Below are 24315 nucleotides of genomic sequence, written 5' to 3'. Positions count from 1 at the left end.
CCTTTCTATAATTTATAACAACCAAGCAACAAGTGTTTTATATCTAAAATTGATATAAAAATGCAACATGCTCCTCGACAATGTGTTTCATTAGCATTAGACTTTTCTTTCGCTTGTGTTCTATGCACATCTATTTGAGACTACTAGCTAACCTAATAGTTTGAAATGAATTCTTTTGCTTGGGTTCTATGCACACCTATTTGAGAATCCTAGCTAGCTTAATAGTTTGAAATGATCTTATGCTTTCTAATCACCTTGACCTACATTTATCATTTTGGTTCATCTCACTCTCATATCTTATGCATGGCCATCACTACCTTGCTCATTCCATGGTATCTAGTAGGTGCTTCCTAATATCACCTTACCTAGCTCATCCCATGGTATTTAACAAGAGCCTCCTTTTAGGGAGGTGAGGATCCCCCACATTCATCTCTCCCAATCTTGTGCTCTCTTCAATTATTCATACATACAAACTAAGCCTAACAAATTGCACTTGGGAGTATTAACCTATAAGGTTTTGTATATTCTCAAAAAAATTGGAAATTTGATCCAATCTTACATGCACATGCAAATATATACTAAAGTCAATTTCTAAATTACTTGGCCATTGTTATAAACTCAATTGTTGTTAGATTGCATTTTCAAGACCATTCAACCTGTCTTAATGTCAAGAAAAGGCCAAGACAACGGTATTTCTTCAATATTTCTTAAGTCCCCAATAAAATCATTTTTAAAAGATTGATAAAACAAGCCAACTAGCTTGTTTAGGATTTAAGGATCACTTTACGGCAACCTTTACCATGCATAAGTTCAAGTAACAACAGGTGTCTATCATATTTCGTGCATCCAAAAATTTCTCAATAGGAGAGTTTTCTATTTGTACCCTTTATTGCACCATTTGGGCACATTTGTAAAGCCTCATCAAATTTCACAACATATGCACAAACATACTTGAACAAAGCTTGCACCACACTACATACTACAATAGGACTTGTTTATCGAATACCTGTGAAAATATTTCACGAGGATCTCATGTAAATGCCTTACAGACTGCACACCCACAGTCCAATGGTAATTTTTCACCAACCTACAACAATCCAATACAATCAACTACATTCCATTTAGGCACATCTTAACTCTTGAACATTACCTAATGAGATGTCAATATTCCAGTGATATATACACCAAAGGTCATTGAAAATATTAAGGCAAGATGGTTTTGCTACAACTTATTCGTATGGGGACATCTACATCAATCAAAATCCACTAGTACCTCCTCACCTAACTCACAACATCAGCCTAGAGGGAGGCAGACCAACTTACCAGAATGAGATAAAATCATGGTTATATTGCAATACTTAACATTATGAATTGTAACTTGCGATCTAAAAACAAGCAGTCGTTAGATGACCTGGAAAGGCCACCATGGCCCCAAAACCCCCCCCCCCCCCCCCCAAAAAAAAAAAAAAAACAGCCTGGAATTCTGAGCACCTACTAGAGTCCTGGTATACAGCTAGCATACAAAACCCATAAAACTATGGAGATCATCTACTAATGTTGCTTCATCAGTCTTGCCAGAAAAAAAACACGTGACAAGGCTTGGATGCTTATGGCATACTCCTGGGACCGATGCATGCTTAAGCTATATCACTGAACCACTGGACAAATGAACATCATTGCTGTGAAAGATCATTCAGCGTGATTGGGTGTTGAGCTCACGATAGACATTGTTTGTCAAACTTCCACATAACATGATAACTATTATTAAATCATGTGCCCTCATAGGTTCTCTATAAAGCTCTACACCTTGCAACCAAAGGGAGTGATCACGTATGAGTGAATCCACCACCTTAAATTAGTCAAAACCTTACAAAACACAAGATGCCATTGTTATTGTGCCCCAAAAAGACAAGGTCAGTACTACTTTTCTGGAGACAGCATTGCAGTTACAAAGGAGCACATAAGAAAGTTACTTGTATGTTGCTAGTAACAGTGAATTGAAAAGGTTGCAGTAAGACTGACTGTTCACCTATGTACTAATGCAAAAAGTACAGTGGATTACTTTCACACTCAAAACTTTGATGTGTGAACTCAACTGCAAAATACTCCAGAAAGTGAAGATGCTTGGAGCTCAAGAAAACCAAAACAAGCTGACAGTTGTGTACTGATCATTTTTATAGACTAAAAATCTTCCAAATAATGTACAAATTCATTGGAATTCCTTCTGACTGTTGGCAAGGAGTCAGTCACAATGCTCATTATCATCAGTTTCTTCAACTGCTTGTAACAGTGCTGTGCCAGGAAGAAAAGTCTCTCTGCTGTCAATAAGTGGGACCTGTGGCCCCATTGAGTTTATTTCATTCCAATCATCTTCAGACAGTGACCAATTTAAAATATCAAAATTGGATCTAATCCTTTCTGGGTGAAGACTCCGGGGAAGTACACTAGTGCCACGTTGTACTCCCCACCTTAATATCACCTGCATCAAATTATGTTAAGCAGATATCATGATCTTTCCCTTTCTCCCTCCCTCGTTCCTCTCTCTTGCTCATCCTTTCACTCCAACAGAAGAACTTGCTTGATGGCTCATAAGATGAATTTGCAAACCCACTGTGAACAAAATTCGATAGGTGGCAATAAGTTGAACTTTGAATTCTGACTATATCAGCTTTCAGCTTCTGGTCAGGACTTGTCAATTTGTCTTTCTTTCCCTTGTTCCTAGAACCATGGACTACTTAGTATAGAACAGGTGATAGTCAATATAAGGTAAAATGAAAGGCAGCCTGAAACACTTGTAAAAGAAGATAAGCAACGCCACAAAGTGTAGTGAGTGTACACAAGGCGTCTTAATACTGACAGAAATTCAAGCCGTGTTAGTGACCAGGTGCCAACCACTGAAGAGGTAGTCACATCCTTAAGTGGTGGCCCACAGGTGGAGATCCAAGTGCCAACCATTAGGATGTTACATCTTTAACTGGCCCACAAGTGGAGATCCCTAGAAACCTGGTTTCTAAAAACCCCCTGCAGCTCCACAATAATATGTTGTTCTGGAATCTGTGTGAGCTGAGCTGGAGCTGAGAGTGAAGGTGCAGAGAGATGAGAGTAGTAGAGTGAGTGGGTGAGCACTACACAATGGGTATTCGGTACAATGAAGAATGTACCACATTTAAGGTTTTGAATATATATGAAGTACAAAGTGTAAGGGTGTGTTCACACCTGAACACGGTAAAAGGCATGGTGAGCCTTTATTCCCAACAACCTCCAACCTAAAGGCAACGTGCCTGAAGGTAGAGGAAAGAATCAGCTAAGTGTATGTTCCAATAGTTATTTTGAATTTGAGCAAAGCTTTGGGTTTATATAGTTGAGCTTACTTGAGTGAGACTGTGGAACTTAGTTGAGTTATGTCTATGCTCTTTGGATGCTATTTGGATGTAGTTGTTGCCTAATGGGCTGTTTTGATTTATGCTTTGAGCCAATACCTATCTTTGTTAAATTGTTGTGTCAATGATATATTCATCCTACTTGGCTATCTATTATATATCTAGCAGTTCTCTTCTGTTATCTTGAGACCTACTATATGCATAACAATTATGTGTATTGGACGTATCCCACTCTAATTCATTGAGTTTGACAGTTCTCAATATCAATTACATGATCGGTGACTACTAGTGGTTTATGCATCATCTATGAAGGTAGATGTTTTGACTTGACCATCATTCTTTGATAGTTTGATAGTTCGTGGACAACCCTCATCTTTGCTGATTTTATCTATTTAGATACTATCTTGGCCTTGATTTTGGCTTATTTTACTATCATTTAAAGGAACCTATTTGTTACATTAATAAGGTAAATTACGGGAAACAAGCGCGAGGGATGACCGTCCGGGGGCCTTGGGCACCCGAACGGGGTTTAGGGGAGCCTTGAATGGAAGAGAGTCCAAGAATAGTAGGACTCACTAAGAGTTGACGGCTGGCAATCGGATCACGATGGGAGTTGCCAGCAACTATCTAGGCAAGGTTGGGAGGAGAAACAAGTCTCATGCCTTTGTATTCAAGTTCGACTCGTGAGACGTTCTCAATGAGTGAAGTCGAATCTAACTGAGCTTGTTTTCATTTCTGCCCATCGTAGCACTATTTCTCTTGGATTGTGCTTTCATTCATTGCATTATGGCTAGTGGGTCAAATGATAGTACTCTCTTCAACATTGACAACTTAGATGGCACAAATTATAACTATTGGAAAGCACAAATCTGGAAGATTCTAGTGCAAAAATTGCATATTAAGCCATTGAGATATGAGGGTGAAAAGCATGCACGCTTTGATGTAGAGGATTGGGTTGAATTAGATGAGTTATACAAATACATGATCAACAAACCGCTCGGCTGGAAGACCTTTCGTGAGAAGGTCTACAAGATTATCATCTGTATGTACCTTTACAAACTCAATGCCTTTGCTGTCAGGTACATCCCTAATGAGGTGATACTTCACTTGTATGTGCTTTGTCTTTGCGTGAAAGACAGGATTCCGTGCTAGCATGATAGCACTCTGACTGTCACATTGGAGGATAGGAACCTCTGTAATCCCAAGCTCTCTCACCAGACGTGAAAGCCGTAAAGCCTATTTGCATGCCTCTGTGGCAACCACATATTCTACCTCTATGGTAGACACTACAACACACTTATGCAACCTAGATATCCAAGAGATTGCTCCTCCTGTGAGCATAAACACATATCCTAAGTTAGACTTCCTGCATTCAAGATGGCTGGCATAGTCTACATTCGTGAAACCAACAATAGATGACTTCTGCTTACCAAAGCAGATACACAAATCCTTTGTGCCCTTAAGGTATCTCATGATAACCTTCACTACTTCCCAATGCTTTTTGCCAAGAGATGCCATGTATCTGCCAACTCCTCCCACCGCAAATGCAATGTCAAGACGTATAGCAACCATAGCATACATCAACCACCGCAAATGCAATGTCAAGACATGTAGCAACCATAGCATACATCAAGCTGCCAACAACTGAAGCATAAGGTATCTTGGCCATTTTAGCCTTACTATCATCTGATGTAGGATTGTCATCTGCACTAAGTGTCACAAGACTGTGACAACTATTACCTTTTTTGTTGATTTCTTTATTACATATTTTATTTGGTTTTTCTTTTTGGAAGGATCCCTCTTGAAATCTAAACGCCTGAGTTGCATGGCCAGTATGTGAAACAGAAGGAATGTCTAGTGAGTCAAGACTAGACAGTTAAGGTCCAGTACAAGTCTAGAAGAGACCGATGGCACTGTAGATTGACAAGTCTGGAAGAGACTTGTGAAAGTGTATATGGACAAGCGTGTTGAAGAACTAGCCTGGAAGAGACTAGTTCAAAGGAAAGATAGACAAATCTGCAAGAGATTAGCCCATGTGGGGTCATCAGTGGAATTCACTTTCAGTTGAGCTACATTACAGATTTGGATGTAGCCATAGTCTGCAAAGATGGTTAGAAGACTAGTGGGGATGCAATGGAAGCAACCCCTAAACTTTAGGGAGTTACTATTTTTGGACCCCAAAATCTGTTCGCGTCATTATCTTCGTTTTTGTACGAGGATTAATCCTCTGGTCTGTGCCGAGGTCAAATTTTAAACCGAGGATGGAGAATTTTAGACCGAAAGGTTTAAACAGGAAAATTGTTACATGTATTGGACATAAATTCCCAAAAGAGAGACAGAGGGCAACACAAAAACGAGTGTCAATGCATGGGGGGCTCATTTTTGTGAAAGGGAGATGGATTGCTACAGATGGAGAGCTCTTGAGAGCTGGTCTACCCTGTCTATGATGCACAGAGGGCCGAGCTTGCTTCGTACTCTCTTTCTCTCTCCCTGACAGTATGGTTATGCTGCAAAATCAAGGGCCTTTCTTCTGATTCAGGTACAGCTGTGTGGAATATGTTGTTTTTGCATGAGGCAAGAGCCTCTTTTCTCCAGGAACAGGAGCAGTTGTTTGCAGTTCCCAATAGGGACAGGTGAGGGTGGTAATCTCGCCAAGCAACTGTAGGAAACAGCACTAAACCAGAACTGATTCTGGACTGTTCAGAGGGTATTTCAGTGCCCCATTGATGTCAGAATCAAGGGGCACTTGGCCTAGATGATGCAGGACAGTGCAGAGAACAGTATGAGCTGAAAACAGGTCTCAGAACAGGTCTGAACCAGTAATTAGTGGGCAGAACAGTCCAGGGAACAATATGTGTTGTAAACAGGTCTGAACCAGTAATTACAGCAGACTGAAATGGTCAATTCTGCACTCCAACCAGAAGATTCAGTCTTGGGCAAAGTTTCCCCTCTTGGACAACTTGATTTGGGTCAGTAATTGTACTATTATGCTGTCAAATTTCACCCAGAATAGGTGAAAGACAGCCCATTGTATTTTCTCTTTTTAAAATTAAAGAAATACCGCAAGGGGCGCCTAACTTAGGGGCCAACAGGGTGTATGTGTTGCAAGAGGAGCATTCTAGCTTCCTGTATGTCTTCTTGGTTCTGTGTCTTTAAGTTCAGGTAAAGTGAGCGACTGTTAAATTGGGTGAAAGCATTTATATATTTTGGTTGTACACTACCACCCTTCCCAGTGAACAGGCCGGTTTCACTAAGTTTCACATATGGAGGCAATGGTACACTAATAGCTTTCCCCATCCATATTGAAATGTTGCAAAACTTTCATAATATACTCCTACTGTGATAGATAAAGAAGACCCTTTGATCTATCTCTGAGTATACGCATGCCAAGAATGTGATTTGCCTCACCAAGATCTTTCATATCAAAGCTATTGTTCCAAAAAGATTTGGGTTTACCTGTTGAAAAAGAAAAGTGAAGTGTTTGTTGTTTTTAAAACTTTTCATGCATTTGCGACCACTCAAACAAGTAGAAAGCTGAAATGCTTGAGAACTGATAATGGAGATGAGTTCACATCTACTGAATTCAAGTCCTTTTGTGACTTGCATGGGATTAAGAGGGAGCCTACAACTCCTTACAACCCTTCTTCAAATTGGATGGTTGAAAGATATAACAGGGCTTTATGTAAAAGAGAGTGGTACATGCTATCCACTGCTAATCTCCCTCATGAATTTCAAAGAGAGGCACTCAAAACTGCGGTTCGCATTTGCAACCGCTTTCCAAACAGGTCCTTAAATAATGGCATCCCTAAGGAGGTTTGGTCTCGCAAATCGGCCTCATATGACCATTTACGCATATTTGGCTGTGATCCTTTTGTGCACGTTTGAGATGAGCTGAGAAACAAACTTGACCCGAAATCCACCAAAGGCATTTTCATGGGCTATGGTGATGAGGGTGAATTTGGCTATAGAGTGTGGTTGCCTCAGTCCAAGAATATTATTCGCAACCGTAATGTTGTGTTTAATGAGGCAAATTTGCTGAAAGGTACTTTAGCATTAAATGAAGATATGAAAAATATCAAATTTCAAAATTTGCAGCCACCTATTACTTCAAATGATAAGCATCATGGTGTTGTACCACAAGCTGAAACTGATGATCAGCTGGTTATTTTTTTAGCCAAATGATGATGGACAGCAAATAGAAGCACAAGGAGGTCATGGACAGCAAGATAGACTTGCTGATTATGAAAATGCAGGTACTAGTAATGAAAATGAAGATGTTGTACAGCATAAACAACATGCTGAAAATGGCTTACAACAGTCAATCAATGCTGAAAATAACATACCTCCAGATGTAGACCCAATTCCTAAAAATATAGATTATTGGGTACACAGGTCTACATGCGTAAGAAGGCAACCACACGGGTTTGACCCCTCCTTGCATTATGTGATGCTTACAGATGAGAGAGAGCTTCTTACATTCAAAGAGGCCAAGTCATGCCAATTTAGTAGTAAGTGCGAGCTAGCTATGCAGGAAGAGATTAAATCTTTGTATGCTAATGATACTTGGGATCTTGTGTCGTTGCCCAAAGGAAGGAAGCCTCTTCCAAACAAATGGGTTTACAAAGTAAAGACAATTGATGGAAAACCCAAGCGCAAGGCAAGACTGGTTGCTAAAGGGTATGCACAAAAGGAAGGGATTGACTTCCAAGAGGTCTTCTCACCTATTATGAAGATGACCACTCTACATGTGCTTTTTGCTCACTGCTGTATTGGACTTAGAGCTGTACCAAATGGATAGGGATTGACTTCCAAGAGGTCTTCTCACCTATTGTGAAGATGACCACTCTACATGTGCTTTTTGCTCACTGCTGTATTGGACTTAGAGCTGTACCAAATGGATATTGATAGATGACGGAGAGTCAGAACCCCCAAAACGATGAAAAGCACGAGTATCCTTCACCTCCCAGCCACGCCTAGATAAGTGCTGGCCCTCTAAACGGATCCTTTTGCCAGCCGTCAACTTCCTGGAGTCTTACTATTCCTGGACTCTCTTACTCTCTAGGCTCCCCTTAACCCCGTTCGGGCGCCCAAGAGCCCAGACGGTCATTCTCGTGCATGTTCCCCTAGATTTACCTTAATGTGACATTAAATATCACTTTTAATGTCACATTCCATATTTATGACCTTAATGTAACATTAAATATCACTTTTAATGTCACATTTCCTTCCCCTTAAGAATTGGTTTCGTCCTCGAAAACGATACTTGGAAGGTCTAACTATAAATCGGGAAACCTTTTCTTTAAAGTACTTACTCGCTCCCATGTTGAGCTTTCTTCTGAACAATCTTTCCACTTAACCAAATATTCTTGATAAATAGTATTCCTCGTTCGTCTATTACGAACATTTAATATTTTTTTCTGGTTCATGTGGATTAGATTGGTCATAGAATAACTCCTCAATATCATCATTTAAGATTAGATTATCCAAATCACCCAGCTTCTTCCTTAATTTGCTTACATGAAAAACTGGATGTATTTTACTACCAACAGGTAGTTGGAGCTTGTAAGCCAATTCTCCCACCCTTTTAAGTATTATGAAAGGACCACAATACCTTGGTGAAAGCTTTGGACAATGTCCCTTTTTCATAGTTTTAGTTTGTTCAGGCACCTTAAGATAGACCAATTCTCCTTCTTCAAAGGAGATGTCTCTTCGGTGAGGATCTGCATATGCTCTAGCTCGATTTTGAGCTTTTTTAATATTTTCTTGAGCAAATTTTAACATACTATTCATATCCTCCAAAAAGTCTTTAGCTGCCTGAACCTTTTCCTTATGCAGTCCTACTGCAAAAGGAGCTCTGGGCTGAAACCCATACATTAACATAAATGGACTATATCCAGTGGAAGAGTGCTTGGCATTGTTATATGCAAACTCTGCTATCGGTAAATACTCTTCCCAATTAGTTTGCCTTTTACTTACATATGCCCTAAGCATATCTTCAAGAATTTGGTAAACCCTTTCAGTTTGCCCATCTGTTTGCGGGTGATCCGCCGTACTCATGCTAAGTTTAGTATCCAATTTCCTAAATACCGCACGCCAAAAATGGCTATCAAATTTTCTATCCTGATCAGAAACTATATTTGCCGGAAGGCCATACAATCGGTATATGTTCTCTACAATCTAGCCAATTCTGGTGTTTTAACATCAGTTGAAGTTGGAATAAACCTAGCCATTTTGGTTAACCTATCCACAATCACCCACACAGAGTCGTGCCCCCTCTGTGTTCTAGGTAGAGCAACAATAAAGTCCATGGAGATACTCTCCCATTTTCCCGAAGGAATTTCTAATGGATGGAGAAGTCCTCCCATTTTTAATTTTTCAGCTTTATTAACCTGGCATTTATTACATTTGACCACATAGTCAAGGACGTCCTTATTCATTCCAGGCCAATAGAACTGCCTTTTAATAAGACTATAAGTCTTATTAACTCCTGGATGTCCCGCACTAGGGGTATCATGACACTCAAAGAGTATCTGGCGCCTTATTTCTATATCTTTCGGGACACATACCCTACCCTTGTAGAGTAAATAACCATTATCAATGGTAAAATTCTTCCACTTGAATCCAGTTTGAGCAACCCCTAATGCTCCATTTCCTTGTTGAACATCCTCAGATATTCCTTCCTCAGTAGAAGCACTTTCAATTGGATCCCCATTTTTTATTGCTTCCCATATGTTGGAATATGCCGAATCAACCTGGCATTTCCCTTTTAAAGATTCAAGCAAGTTGGAAGTGAACTGAGTAAAACTCAATTCATTAATGATGGGCATTCTGCTGAGTGCATCAGCTACTATATTATACTTTCCTTTTCTATATCTGATCTCATAGTCGAACTCTTGGAGGAGTTTGGCCCATTTGGCTTTACGCCCGTGTAAATCTGGTTGATCATTAAGCCACTTAATGCTTTCATGATCCGATAAAATCAAAAGTTTGGCACCATACAAGTAGTGCCTCCATTTCTTCATTGCATGTACTATTGCATACAGCTCCCTCTCATAAACAGAGTAGTTCTGTTTTGCACAATCTAATTTCTTGCTTTTAAAAGCAACTGGTCGACTTTCGGTGTAATAAGACCGCGCCTATTGTCTTATCACTGGCATCAGCTTCAACCACAAATGGTTTATTGGGATCCACTATTAATAATACTGGAGTTGTAGCAATAGCTACCTTAAGTTTTTGAAAACTTTCATTTTGGTCTGTTCCCCAATTAAAACTTTTCCCTTTCCCTTTAAGTTGGTCTGTCATTGGAACAGCTATTTTGGCATAATCTCGAATGAATCTACGATAAAATCCAGATAAACCTAGGAAGATCTGCAGCTCTTCCAGGTTCCTTGGAGGTGGCCATTCAATAATTGCCCTTACTTTTTCTGGATCCATGTTGATTCCCTCTTTCGAGATTATATGTCCTAGATATTTGACCTCTTGTGCAAAGAATTCACATTTAGTTTTCTTCGCATAAAGGGAATGTGTTCTTAACAGTTGGAATACTAATTGTAAGTGTTCCAAATGTTCTTCTCTTGATTTACTAAAGATCAAGATATCATCCAAGAAGACTACTACAAAATGTCCTAGATAGGGCCGTAAAACACTATTCATCAGCTTCATAAAGGTAGCTGGTGCATTAGTGAGGCCAAAAGGCATCACCAAAAAATCATAATGCCCATATCTAGTACGAAATGCCATCTTCGAAACATCTTGTGCCTTAATTCTTATTTGGTGATAGCCTGATCTTAAATCTATCTTTGTGAAGAATTTTGCCCCTTACAATTGATCAAAAAGATCTTCCATTCTGGGCATAGGAAATTTATTCTTCACTGTTATTTTATTAAGTGCTCTATAGTCAACACAAAGTCGCATAGAACCATCTTTTTTCTTTACCAATAAAATTGGTGAAGCCCAAGGTGAATTACTAGGTTGAATAAATCCTTTATCCAAGTAATCCTTAATTTGTCTTTCAACTTCTTGATGCTGTGTTTCACTTAACCTATACGGTGGTTTCGAAATTGGGTGTGTATCCTTATTTATATCAATTGGGTGATTTATATCACCCCTATCTGGTGGAAGGCCACTTGGTAAATCAGAAGGAAACACATCTTTAAAATCATCTAACAAACTATTCAATTCATTATTAACATTCAACTCACAAACATAAGAAAATTGTTGCTTAATATTACAGAAAGTAAAAGTATTCTGTACAGGAAGAGACCATAACATATATACCTCACAAACTTCCTTCTTTATCAGCTTCTGAACTTCAGTAGAACACAGCAAAGGATTATCAAATACTTCATGTTCACCTTGAATGACAAAAGTCTTACCATCCCTTTCAAATTCCAATGTATTATGGTGATAGCTACGTTTTAAGGATGGTTCCAATCCCCATAGCCACTCCCTCCCTAGAGCAATATCAGCTCTTTCCATATTCATTATTTGGAAATCAAGCTTATCTTTATATCCTTGAATCTCGATTTCCAAATTGGATACCATTGTATCCCATATTTTATTGTCTTGGCCTTGCATCATACAAACAACATATTGATACTCACTGTTTTGTTGGGAAAGTTTCAATTTTTTGACAAGTGCATAATTTATAAAATTATGTGTGGCAGAGTCATCAATCATGACTCTAACCTTTTTTCCAGCTATCAATCCATGTACTCTAAGTAAATCATGTGGCCCAAAAGTAGGCTGCCACATAGAAGTTGACATACAACACTTATGTTGTACATCCATGTGCAAGACCTCTAAAGATTTATACTTTTCATGGCCCTTTAATTCTAAGGTCTGCACTACATGGATTTGTTTTTCTTTTCCTTTGCCCTTGTCCTTATCTTTTCCTTTATCTTTCCCCTTTTTCTTTTGAGGGCAATTCCAAGCAGCATGGTTAGGGGATAGGCAATTAAAACACAACTTTTCTTTTTTTGCCTTATCAAAGTCATCATGACTTAACTTTGGCCTCATATATGGTTTCTTTTCAAAAGGTTGTTTTTTACCCTTGAAAAATGGCATTTTCCTTTTAAATTTGCCCACAAATTTTGAGGTTTTCAATTCCTTAGACTTGGGCTCCGTATCAGTGAGACTAGTGAGTGTACCTGGACGCGTACTATCTTCATAAATTAATGCAAATTTAATTGCCTCTTCAAGCGTCTTAGGTAAACTCCGTTTTAATTCCTTTTTACAGGCTTTATCCAGTCCCCTAATGAATCCTCTTGTTTTTTGGAATTCATCAATTCCTTCTACTTTGAGGATTATCTCACGATATTCCTCCAGATATGTCAGCAGGGGTCTTCCCTTTTGTCTGACATAATCCCAATCTTCCCAATTTCGTTCCATTTCATTTTCAAGAAGAAATTCTTTTAAAAAGACGGATTCAAATTGAGCCCAAGTTTCAGATATTTTATTCGCCTCCTTTAAAGTTCGCCACCACTTATATGCTTTAGGTCCCAAAGTTAAACTAGCCTCCAGTGCTTGGAGATGTGGTGGGGTATTTTTCAATTTATGTAAATCTTCCCATTTTTGGAGGAAATTAAAGATTGTGTCTTTATTCCTATCTTTTTCCTCCCCATAAAATTGAGGTGGTTTCATATCCTTTAGAACTGGATTATCCCTCAATTTATGGTAAGTTTGGGGTTCCTTAGGATCTCGCATAGTCACATCTAAATCTTTCGATGAAGATGGGACATCTGAGATTTCTATCTTATTTTTATCTCTTTCCAACAATAAAGTTAACTGAGATTTTATTTCAGTAAGTGTTTGAGTTAAAAATTCCATTTGAACCCCCTGAGTTTGCACACGAGCAGTAAGATCATCGAATTGCTCTCGCGTGGCAAAAAATTCTTCCCATTGTTCTTCTTGTGTGTCTGGTTTATGGGGATCTACCATAGGTTGATCCCCGGAACTAGAACTTTCCATTACCCTTTCTTTCCCTTTTTCTGCCATTAATACACTGGAATTGGAAAGCAAAAATAAGAATTTTGCATACAAGTAAAGTACTTCCCTGATTTTTAATGGCAGACAGTGGCTTCAGTCGTGTATGATATTTTTCTATCTGTTTCACAGCAGTTGTCTCACGCACAGCAATCGTGACACATTTTGCCTCCGTTGAGCACCATCAGATCATGTTTTGCCTCACGGCTAATGCCTCACGGCTGATGCAGCTAACACCTCATCTTTTGTTGACCAGAAACGGAATCGTGTTGTCTCGCACTGGTTCGTTGTGCAGGCGTTGACCAGAAATGGAATCCCCTTTTCGCCTTTCGCCAGTCGATGGACCCGAAACGAGTCCCCGTTTCTTTTTCGCCTTATATCAGTCGTTTCTCCCAAAAGAAATGTCACTTATGTGACGTGGCACTTCTCCCCTTTTATTTTCCTTCACGACCCGGCCCGTCACGTTTTCACGGCGCCTGGTACTCACGCGATGTGACGTGGCGCTTCTGGCTTTCGTTTTTCTTCACGACCCGTCGATTATTATCGACGTCTCTTATGACCAACGACTCCAGCAATTACTTTTCGTGACGAGTCACGTCACGTCTGGTCCATCGAACTTTCGTCTGAACAAATTACGGGCAAATTCATCACTGCCCTTCCGTTGAAGACCTCCAGGAATCCTCACGGCTCTGATACCAATGATAGATGACGGAGAGTCAGAACCCCCAAAACGATGAAAAGCACGAGTATCCTTCACCTCCCAGCCACGCCTAGATAAGTGCTGGCCCTCTAAACAGATCCTTTTGCCAGCCGTCAACTTCCTGGAGTCTTACTATTCCTGGACTCTCTTACTCTCTAGGCTCCCCTTAACCCCGTTCGGGCGCCCAAGAGCCCGGACGGTCATTCTTGTGCATGTTCCTCTAGATTTACCTTAATGTGACATTAAATATCACTTTTAATGTCACATTCCATATTTATGACCTTAATGTAACATTAAATATCACTGTTAATGTCACATTACTGTCACAGATATGAAAACAGTTTTTCTGCATGGTGACATTGATGAGGAAATCTACATGAAACAATCCGAGGGCTTTGTAGTTCCTGGAAAAGAGCAGATGGTGTGTAAACTAAAACGCAGCCTATATGCCCTAAAGTAAGCACCACAGCTGTGGTACAAAAAGTTTTGACACTTTTATACTATCTCATGGGTTTGCACACAGCCATGCAAATCATTGTTTGTACATGAAAAAGGATACAGATGGCAGCCCCATCATACTTGTTTTGTATGTGGATGATATGTTGCTAGCTAGCAAGAGTAAGACTAGCTTGGATGCTCTCAAAGATCAGCTGAAATCAGCTTTTTTCATGAAAGATTTAGGGAATGCAGAGCATATTTTGAGCATGAGAATTCACAAGGATAGAATGCAGAAATTGTTGTTTTTTTCTCAAGAAAAGTACATTGAAAAGGTACTCGACAGATTTAACATGGCTGAAGCTAAGCCTTTTGGGATGCCTTTACCTCCATACCTTAAGCTTAGTAAAGCCAACAGCCCAAAAGATGTTGTGGAAGTAAATGCAATGAAGGGAGTCCCTTATGCCTTAGCTTGTGGCTCTCTTATGTATACTATGGTTGCTACTCGTCCAAACATTGCTCATGCAGTGGGAGTTGTCACTAGGTTTATATCAAATCCTGGCAAAATACAAGGGGAGGTTGTCAAGTGTATTCTTCAATACCTAAAGGGTACACAAAGAAAGTATATTTGATATGGGCAAGGTACACTTAGTTTGCACGGTTACTGTAACCAGCCTTCCTTCTGTGGATGGATGGTAAATCCCTGATTACAACTTAATTACAATAGCAAACAATTAATGCAAATCTGAAAATACAAATTTACCTACTAATCTTGGACAATGCACACCTGATTGGCCCCAAAATTGGCGCCCATTTCAGTATTTCTTTAGCTTTATTGAAAAAAAAGTTGATTTTGCCCCTTGATTCGAGCACTTAACTGGCCTTCACCCACTTCATGGACGATGGAAATGCCCCAAATTCAATGGTTGGCTAGTCCTCCACTCGAATTTAGCTGAATTTTCACCTTTAGAAGCTGCTAAACCCTAATTTGTGCTGTAAATTAGGGTTTACAGCAGAGAAATTTGCAATTTCTCAGCCTCAAAGGGTCCAAATGCTGGGATCTTCATAGCAAGGCTGAGAAATGGCTGGGAGATGAGAGAGAAAGCTATAGAGAAAGAAAATTCAAAGTTTTATTGCAAAGAATGACTGAAAATCAGTCAAATGCAACTATTGCCCTACCACAACAGCTTGTAGATGCAAAGAACTGAAGAAAATCAATCATTTAATGCTACTGCCCCATCTCAACAGCTTGTAGATGTTGTCACCTACTGTTGATTGGTCTTCTCTTGTCTCTTGCCCTTGTCTGCCTCAAAAGGTCCTCCAATGGCTGCAAATCAAACCAGCAGCTTCTCCTCCCTCTCTCTTACAAACTGAATACACTAAAAATGCCTCTCTCCAACCTCTAAAGACATTTTTCAGTCTCGATGGGCATTTATGACAAGTGGCGACCTTCCCAAATGGATTTTTCAGCATTTTCCATAATTAAATATTAATTTTCAGCCTTTAAATACTGAAAACTAATCTAATAATTATTTCGATGCCCTGAAAAATAATCTGACTGGCCAATAATTAAATTGCCTAGGCAACTTCCATTCCCAAGTGTCCCTACACCATCTTTGACCATCAGATTGACGTTAGGTACCATTAAACACCACTTCTCTAGTGTCACCAACTAACACTTATGGCCAAATGAATGACCTAAGCCAACAACTGGCATCAAATACTACCAAGTACCTGTGCGGCATAACTTAAAGCAACTTTTGCCTTTAACATCTCGTGATTTCTTCAAGTCCCAAGCTCGTAAATTTACTTTAACCCCAGTTGCACCTCACATATGCATCATTTACTTAATCATGTGATTAAAAATTAATCCACATGTTAAGTGAGGTTTCAAAAATACATGTCCTCATGACAGTTACTGTGATGCCGACATGGCAGGTGACTTGGACACTCGTAGATCCACTAGCAAGTATGTCAAAGAGAAAATTCAAACTTTCTTCATGAAGAAATGAAAAAAATCAATCATTTACTACTGCTACCCTGTCTCAACAACAAGATGTTGTCGCCTACTATTGGAAACCCTCTCCCTACATTCACTTGCAATGAATGCTGCCGCCAGCAGCCCAAATGCTATCACCTGTAATTTGGGGTCCTCAGTAGTTGTTGCATGCAGCCAACCTACTCTTTCTTACTGAAAAATGGAGGAAAAAACAATCCCAATCAGCTCCCCACAATTCCAACAACAAAATGGTTACGTTTTTCCTCTTCTTCAACCTCCCACTAGCCTTCATGAGCAAGTTTGCCAAATGGCAACCTTCCCAAATGGCTTTCCCAACATTATCCATAATTAAATATTAATTTTCAATCTTTAAATACTAAAAATTAATCTAATAATTGTTTCAGTGTCCAAAAAAATAATCTAACCGACCAATAATTAAATTGACTAGGCAAGTTCCATTCCCGAGTGTCTCTGTGTCATCTTTGAACATCAGATTGGCATTAGGTACCATTAAACACCACTTCTCTAGTGTCACCAACTGACACTTATGGCCAAATGAATGACCTAGGCCAACAATTGGCACCAGATACCACCAAGTACTAGTGAACGACATCCCATGATTTTCTCAAGTCCTGAGCTCGTAAATTTACCCACATCAAATCTTATGATTACCTTTTTTCAAAAGGATTGTAGAGTCAATAAACCTTTGACTCTTCACTATACCCAAAAAATGTGCATTTTTTACTCTTTGCCTCCCACTAGCACAAAACATTCACTTCTAAAGATTCTAAAGTGAGCAACTAAAGGTTTCTTACCAATAAAAGCTTGTAGAGAAGTCATTCATTTCACAACTTCAATATATCTATGATTTAAGATGTAAGCAACAATGTCTACAACTTCAACTCAAAACACGTTTAAAAGATTTTTTCCTTTGAGCATAGTCCTTGCCATCCTTGCTATGACACAATTATTTCACACCGCTACAACATTTTGTTGAGATGTATGAGCCGCAATAGATTGAAGCTTAAACCCATAATCCTTGCAATATTTTGTGAATTCATTTGAAGTGAATTCGCTCCCTCTATTTGAACTAAGTTTCTTCAGCTTGTTTCCAAATTCTTTTTCTATTAAAGCATACCATTGTTTGAATTTTACAAAGGCTTGATCTTAAGTCTTCAAGAAATATGTCCTTATCCTCCTACTGTAATTGTCAATCAGTGTCATAAAGTAAGAGGAACCACCCAAAGCTATCATCTCCATCTTTCCACAAAGATCTGTGTGTGCGAACTCTAGAGGAGCTTGTGCTTTACTTACTTCTTATGGAAGGGCTACCAATACTGCCTACCCTTCATGCAAGCATTACATGCATTTGGCAAATCTGTTATTGGAGGTAATCTACAACCAATCCAAACTTAAACATTTCTTTTAGAACAAGAATACTCAAATCCACGATAACCACAATGTCATCTCCTACTAGTTATAGCAAGGAATGCAAAACTTTATGGCCAGTCATGCGCTGAGCGGCACCATTGTCAATGATCCCATTGTACAAATCTCTTCAATAGCAACCCACGATTCAAGCTCTACTTGAGCATTATTACTAGACACTTTCTTGGTTAATCCAATGGATTTGACTGTGCCAGTCTTCTAATCTACAACTTTTTTTCTAAATTCACTCTAAATGTGTCCACTCTTCTTGCAATAAAAGCACTTTACGTTTTTTTTTTAATCTTTATATAGGCCATCTCATTAGCTACACGTTAATACACTTTGATCCATGGTTCGGGCTTCTAAGCATTTAAATTGTGATTAAACGCAATTGTTGCCCCTAGTGTCCTAAACACTAAGTGACTCTAGGATTAGGGCTTTATTTAGGGTTTTCTATGACGATTAAGTCCTTAGATTATAAAAAGGCACTTTATGACTCACTAGCACATAAGTGTGACTTTATTCATTGTAATCACCTTAGGCATTGTATTCTCTCTCACTCATTAATACATGGCCTCTAAGTTTGTGATTGAGTTATTGTGCCTTAATTAATCTATTCATTATCTTCTAGACTCTTATCAATTAATCGCAATATTACTTCACACCTAAACCAACAATGGAACATCCTAGAGTGACTCTATTCATGACTACTCTATGTGACTCATTTTGAGAAAGAAAGCTTTAGATGGGTTATAACTATACTCTCTAGATTAGTCTATTTTTGCTAAGGCATTTCCACATTTTGGCTTAGACTAAGGATTCAAACCTTGGTTGTGGCCAACCAATCACCAAGTTGTGTCAAGTGTTAAACCTGGCCTTTGACATGATATTTATTAGAATACTTTGCCTTAGTCTTTCTTTAGTCATAGACTTGGATATGTAAATGGACTTTATCTTTCATTAGATAAGTTAATTCTATGGGATGTAACAAGCGTAGATTGCAATTGAGAGAATCATTCGTTCTTAATCCTACTTTGTTTGAGAGAATGAGAGTATGGATAAAAGAATGATCAAGACAATTTGCACCCTAAATTTCTGTATTGATTCCATGTTCTTTCTTCATTTTGTGTTGTCATTCTTATTATCTATTCTCTTTCTATGGTTCTACAATCATGTTGATGTATTATCTTTGAAGTTCATGATATAGTCATGCAATTTTTGTTATAATGCCTCAAGTAACAATACAGCCCTTTCACACATTCTGTATAGAATTAGGGCTATAAAACTAAGTGATCTAAAGTGTGTGAGACAACCACTACGAATTAATTCTTGAATCATAAAAAAGGTTTCTAAAGTCGTTTTCGCATAGACAAATGTACTTGGACACAAAGACAATAAAATGGCAAGCACGTAAGCAAGCTCCTTTCACATGAACATTTTTTTCACGTTGTCAATCCCTTAGTATTTTCTACCATGAAAGCCTTGGCTAACTTTAAGCAACATACCACATTACAACCCTCAAACTACATATCACAACTAAAGCTAAACTCTTATTACTTGAGAAATTCTCTCTATCTACGCAAAATTGCAAAGTTATAGGCCATATCTAAAGCTAAACTTCTATTAGCCCAAAAATTCTTGTTACCTAAAATAAATTATCAATTGACTTGCACCTAAGTGATACAAGAATTCTTGTATAAAAACGAGCTTTGGGATGCTAGCAATTAATAAAAACCTATTCTTCTGGCAAATCCAAATGGGCATGCACCATAGTATTAGAATATGTAATTTTCACCAATCATATATAACAACTTGAGTGACCTCTTGAGCCATCTTTACAAACACATCAACTATGGCTCTTGATTCTTGTACTCTTAAGATCGAGGGATCTCTAACAGAAAATAAATGTTCTATTCCTAGGTCGATTGGCTCAACAATTGGCCACTCTAAAGAGCAATTGAGCGCTAGAGTGAAATCATCTTCATACACATCGTTCGCTTGTTAAGCAAAACAAGCATAGAGCAATCACGCATCACTAAATTTAAGTCTACATTTCAAATGATATACTAAATGTTGGAACAATTGACTTGAAACATTGGATATACAAGATCAACTTAAAAAACAATAAAAGTGACATGAACTCTCAATGCTTTACAAGTAAAAATGTGTTTTCTTCTTTCACATTGCAATTATGAAGCTTAGGGTATGCTCAAATGTGCCTCCAATCTTCAGCCCTCTGTCATTAAATGGAGGTAAAGTTTGAACTTCTTATTCATATAAAAGCATCACAATATACACTTTGGATCCACCACAACATGCTCCTCACCCTACTCACTCAAAGTACCATTGCTTCACTTGCAACGAGGTGCCCCGTTGTACAGACATGTGACCTAGAGGAAGACAAAACAAGAGTCTGAAAATGCAACAGCTAAGGCATCACCAGATTCCCATCCATCTTCATCCACCCTGGGTGGTGTATCCTCTACTTTACGGCAGCATGACTTCCATCATATACTCCAATGAGTCATCCTGCCGTAATTTCAGGATGTTACTTGAGTTACGTGGGGCACTTTTATAAGTTTTGTGAGTCTTCCTGCCATGATTTATGAAGGTGGTGCTTTTATACAAGGCGAAGATGGTATCGAAAACTACAAGGCAAAGTACTCTGGAAATCGTCACTCATATTCAACATAAGGCATCATCGCTCATATTCAACATGAGAAATTCTTTTATAATTTACTCAAAAGTAGTGTTTCATTGCTTTCCTTACCTGTGCAGAGGTCTTGTGGATTCGTTTCGCAATGAACTCAACAACTGAAGTTTTCAACATTGGGGCGTGTCCTGATCTTGACCTTGTAAACACACTAGGAACTCCAGATGACATCAATTCATGTTCCCCTCCCAACGCATCATCTTGCATATTTTTAAGGCTGCTCCCAGGTACTCCAAGAGGGGTGTGAGCTGAAACATGAATACCTTTTGATTGACAGAACTTCACTAACTCATCTTGCCGCCAAAAAGGATGCAGCTCCACCTGAAATACAACAACATATTAGAGGTCACTAAAACAATTAATCTAAACCACGGCCCCAAATTATTGAGGATTTGAAGATGGCACCTGATTGACAGCCGGTACAATTTTGGCAAAGCTTAGCAATTCTTTAATCTGACAAATCCCAAAATTGCTAACACCTATCGCTCGCACAAGCCCTTTCTCAACTAATCTTTCCATTGCTTGCCAGGCCTCTTTAATGCGAGGAGGCTGCTTGTTTTGCTTCTGAGGCGGATCCGTGGCATCACCAATATTCGTGGGGACTGGCCAGTGTATCAAATATAAATCTAGATATGTCAGAGAGAGATTTCTGAGAGAAACTTCAACTGCAGATTCCACACGCTTAGCAGTATTTGTAGTACACAGAAGCTTGGAAGTCACAAACAGGTCCTCTCTCTGGAGGCCTGGGACATCTCCGTCCAATGCTTCCTTGAGGGCCTGTCCAACTTCTGCCTCATTACCGTAGAGATGAGCACAATCTATATGGCGGTAGCCAACTTCTAAGGCTGTCCGCAAGGAAGATTTACAAGTATCTCCACAGGTCTGCCATGTTCCCAGGCCAACAGCAGGAATTTTAGCTCCAGTATTGAGAGTAAAATGCGTGATGATGGCCTGTCCTCTTTTATCCTTCATGGCTTTGAAAGTTCAAAGAGTCCTGCGAGGCTTTGGCAGCATGCCCTTTGCAGCAATGGATGGCTTACTGCCTTGACTAAACCCTATCTGTGGAAGGTAACCGGTTCTTGATAGCAGCAAGCAGATGCGTCTCTGGGAGTGAACCCTAACTGTGGAAGGTAACCGGTTCTTGATAGCAACAAGCAGATGCGGTCAGGCACCTGTGCACCTCTACCATAAACTTTGCGATACGAAGCCCCGATCCAGGAAGCTGTATCTCCTTCTGATTTCAGCCAAATATTAGGATGAAATTTCCTGAGAAGCTCCGCAAGGAGAATCGGTGAAAGAATGATGGAGAGGCAGAATACTTCCTGGTCAATGACGATGGAGGAAACGTGCGCCGGAGGAGGACGGGTGTATTATGTATAATTGTACACAGTCGTCGAGAGACTCCAGCCGCCACAATAATGGACTCTCGGCGGGCGGCTTTGAAGTTGCAGTATTTGATGCGAACATAAATTACAATTCATTTGCCGTGCCAAGTTTAATCTTTTACACGTTCAGCCGATTGCGCTATTTGGCTCGAAATGTTTTTTTTTTGTTGATCGAATTTAATGTGTATATATGCTCTAAACTAGGAAGGGTACTAGCTAGGCGTTCACTACCTAGGTCACATAAGTCGGTACTTCGCAGCAGTGTTACCGATACTTAGGGCGATTTGCATCCTAAGACATGCTTCATGCAGAAGAGGGTTCACACATAAGCATCATAGTTCGATTTCCTAGCTCACACCCTGAATCACACTCTATGCTTCCTGGTTGTTGCAAACTTTTTTCCTCTTTGTAATGCGCTTGCTCATGTATTATCAAAAGTAAAAAGTACAGCATCTTATCAATGTTGCAAGAAGGGGCACTATGCCTTACAACTTAGCTTTTTGTAGAGTAGCTTGTAGCTCCAGTGATTTTTCTTAGTAGCACTAAGGATAGTCAAACACTCCCAACTCTAATTGGCTTATGCATCTATCTAGCATCTTCCTTTTGGAATTTCTACAGATCATATTGTTCCTTTTTAACCAAATAGACTTGACATTCACCCCACAAACTAAGCCATATAGTTCTCCAAGTATTGTCATCTAGTCTTGCTTGATATACAAAGAAGGTTGTCGTCATTCTAAAGTTGCTTTTCAGATTTTCTTCCTTGAACCATCTCCTTACAACTTGCCAAACTAGGACCACATGCAAGCAGTCCTAGAATACGTGTTTCTTTGTTTCTTTAGTATGTGCACAAAATGGAAAGAGGGGTGAGATTCTAATTATTTTGGTGAGCTTTGTGTGCATGGGGAGTTTCCTTATCATTAGTCTCCAACATAAGACATTGATCCTATATAATGGAAAAGCCTTACACACTCTCTAGACTCTTCTCTTCCACATGGCTAGCTTTGCCATCTAGCATTCCTTCTTCCTTTTTTGATGCAAACTCAACAAAATTATTGGAGAGGGAAATCTGTTATCATGGGTTGTCCTACAATGGGGAGAGTTGTTTGCCAAAGGGACTAAGTAAGTCCAAAAGGATTGAATCATCCTTCTTAACAATAGAGGTGGGCCAAACTTGTCTTCATGATTGGATTGATGTGTTGAGCCATGAAGCCTCTTGATCTAAGAGTCAATGTTGGTTCGTAATCATTTCCAAGGGGTACCATCTAGAATGCTTGCCATAATCATTTCCAAGAGGTACCGTCTAGAATGCTAGCCATACCAAATGTCATCCTAGGTGGAAATACCTTTACAATGCAAGGTTCTAGCTAGCTTAGGATTCTTATGCACTATTGCATGCACCAAATCATATGCAAAGGGGGACAACCAAATGCTTCTACTCAATGAGGAACTACCCTTTATTGGACCCCTTGAGTTCCAATTAGAGCTAGTCATGATTTTCTCCTAATTAGAGACCAATCCTAGGGATCTTGATCACCAAGTGTGGACAAGAGGTGACATCCTACCAGCAAAGATGGTTCCAAGCCATTCCTTTCACCTTAGCTATAGGAATCCATTCCTTCATGATGACTATCCATGGTTGAGAGCCATCCATCCTCTCGAGTAGAGCCATGTAAAGACCTTGAGCTTTGAGCAACAGGCTCTCTAGACCTACTCCTCTAGCCTCCTTGCCTTCAATTAGTGTGTCCCAATTGATTTGCGGTTGGAGCTCTTTATCTTGATAGGACCAAAGAAATTGTCTTAGGAGTTTTTCTTTGACCCAAGCCGTAATGTTAAAGGGTAGCAATAAAGCAATATAGATTGTTGCTGAAGCTAGTAGGCTTTTAACTATAGTAAGTTTCCCTACTAGGGGAAGGGGGCACCCATTATTCCTTTCATATTTTATTGGAACTTGTTCAAGAACCACATGAACCTCTGGTCCAATTGGAGCCGTGAGATATCAAACCGGTTATTTAGGCTTGATGATCTTAAAGCCTAGTTGGACTCAAGCCCCTTCCATGAGAGAAACAAAAGTTTAGTTTTGACTTGATTGAACAAGAAGTGAGCTAGCAGAATTCAAAGTAGACTTCCTTGAGCTTTGAGACCAATGCTTTGTCAACCTCAAGAATGGATGCATTGTCATCATCAAAGAATTGCATTGAGGTTTCAGATCCATCCGAGAGTAATACACCCTTAATAGAACCATCTTGCATAGCTTTGTCAAATCTTTGGAGGAATGGATGTGTGATTAC

General features: G+C 39.3%; 2 protein-coding genes across 3 annotated transcripts; both read right to left on the bottom strand.

The window, feature by feature from the left end:
- Positions 1-1788: 1788 nt before the first annotated feature.
- Positions 1789-22098, bottom strand: LOC148036693 (aldo-keto reductase family 4 member C10-like). 2 transcript variants are annotated; one of them, XM_087678746.1, is made up of 3 exons: positions 21045-22094; positions 20697-20960; positions 1789-2479 (listed from the first exon to the last, which is right to left on the bottom strand). In XM_087678746.1, exons 1-3 carry the CDS (start codon positions 21609-21611, stop codon positions 2243-2245), a joined length of 1068 nt encoding a protein of 355 aa, XP_087534872.1. In that variant the 5' UTR covers positions 21612-22094; the 3' UTR covers positions 1789-2242. The 2 variants fall into 2 exon arrangements, with proteins under 2 accessions (XP_087534872.1, XP_087534873.1); XM_087678747.1 differs by lacking the exon at positions 1789-2479 and adding an exon at positions 2527-2718 and having other exon boundaries at positions 21045-22098.
- On the bottom strand, positions 2725-20690 carry LOC148036694 (uncharacterized). Its single transcript, XM_087678744.1, has 2 exons — positions 8206-20690; positions 2725-8101 (listed from the first exon to the last, which is right to left on the bottom strand). The coding sequence occupies exon 1, from the start codon at positions 13374-13376 to the stop codon at positions 11199-11201; it is 2178 nt and encodes a 725-aa protein (XP_087534870.1). The 5' UTR covers positions 13377-20690; the 3' UTR covers positions 2725-8101; positions 8206-11198.
- Positions 22099-24315: the final 2217 nt, after the last annotated feature.

The sequence above is a fragment of the Lygodium microphyllum genome, chromosome 5, assembly GCF_053477565.2.
Source record: "Lygodium microphyllum isolate KBCC chromosome 5, Lygodium_microphyllum_v1.1.10, whole genome shotgun sequence".
NCBI lineage: Eukaryota > Viridiplantae > Streptophyta > Polypodiopsida > Schizaeales > Lygodiaceae > Lygodium > Lygodium microphyllum.
The sequence above is the reverse complement of the archived record's forward strand: the minus strand, read 5'-3'. Positions and strand labels throughout refer to the sequence as shown.

What these genes read in the sequence shown, in the direction of transcription:
- LOC148036694 (XM_087678744.1), bottom strand. Translation starts at nt 13,376, where the DNA reads ATGGCAGAAAAAGGGAAAGAAAGGGTAATGGAAAGTTCTAGTTCCGGG.
- LOC148036693 (XM_087678746.1), bottom strand. Translation starts at nt 21,611, where the DNA reads ATGAAGGATAAAAGAGGACAGGCCATCATCACGCATTTTACTCTCAAT. An exon ending in TTGTACCGGCTGTCAATCAG is followed by an intron (nt 20,961 to 21,044) that starts GTGCCATCTTCA and finishes GTTGTATTTCAG; the next exon opens with GTGGAGCTGCATCCTTTTTG. An exon ending in TCCACAAGACCTCTGCACAG is followed by an intron (nt 2,480 to 20,696) that starts GTAAGGAAAGCA and finishes AATTTGATGCAG; the next exon opens with GTGATATTAAGGTGGGGAGT.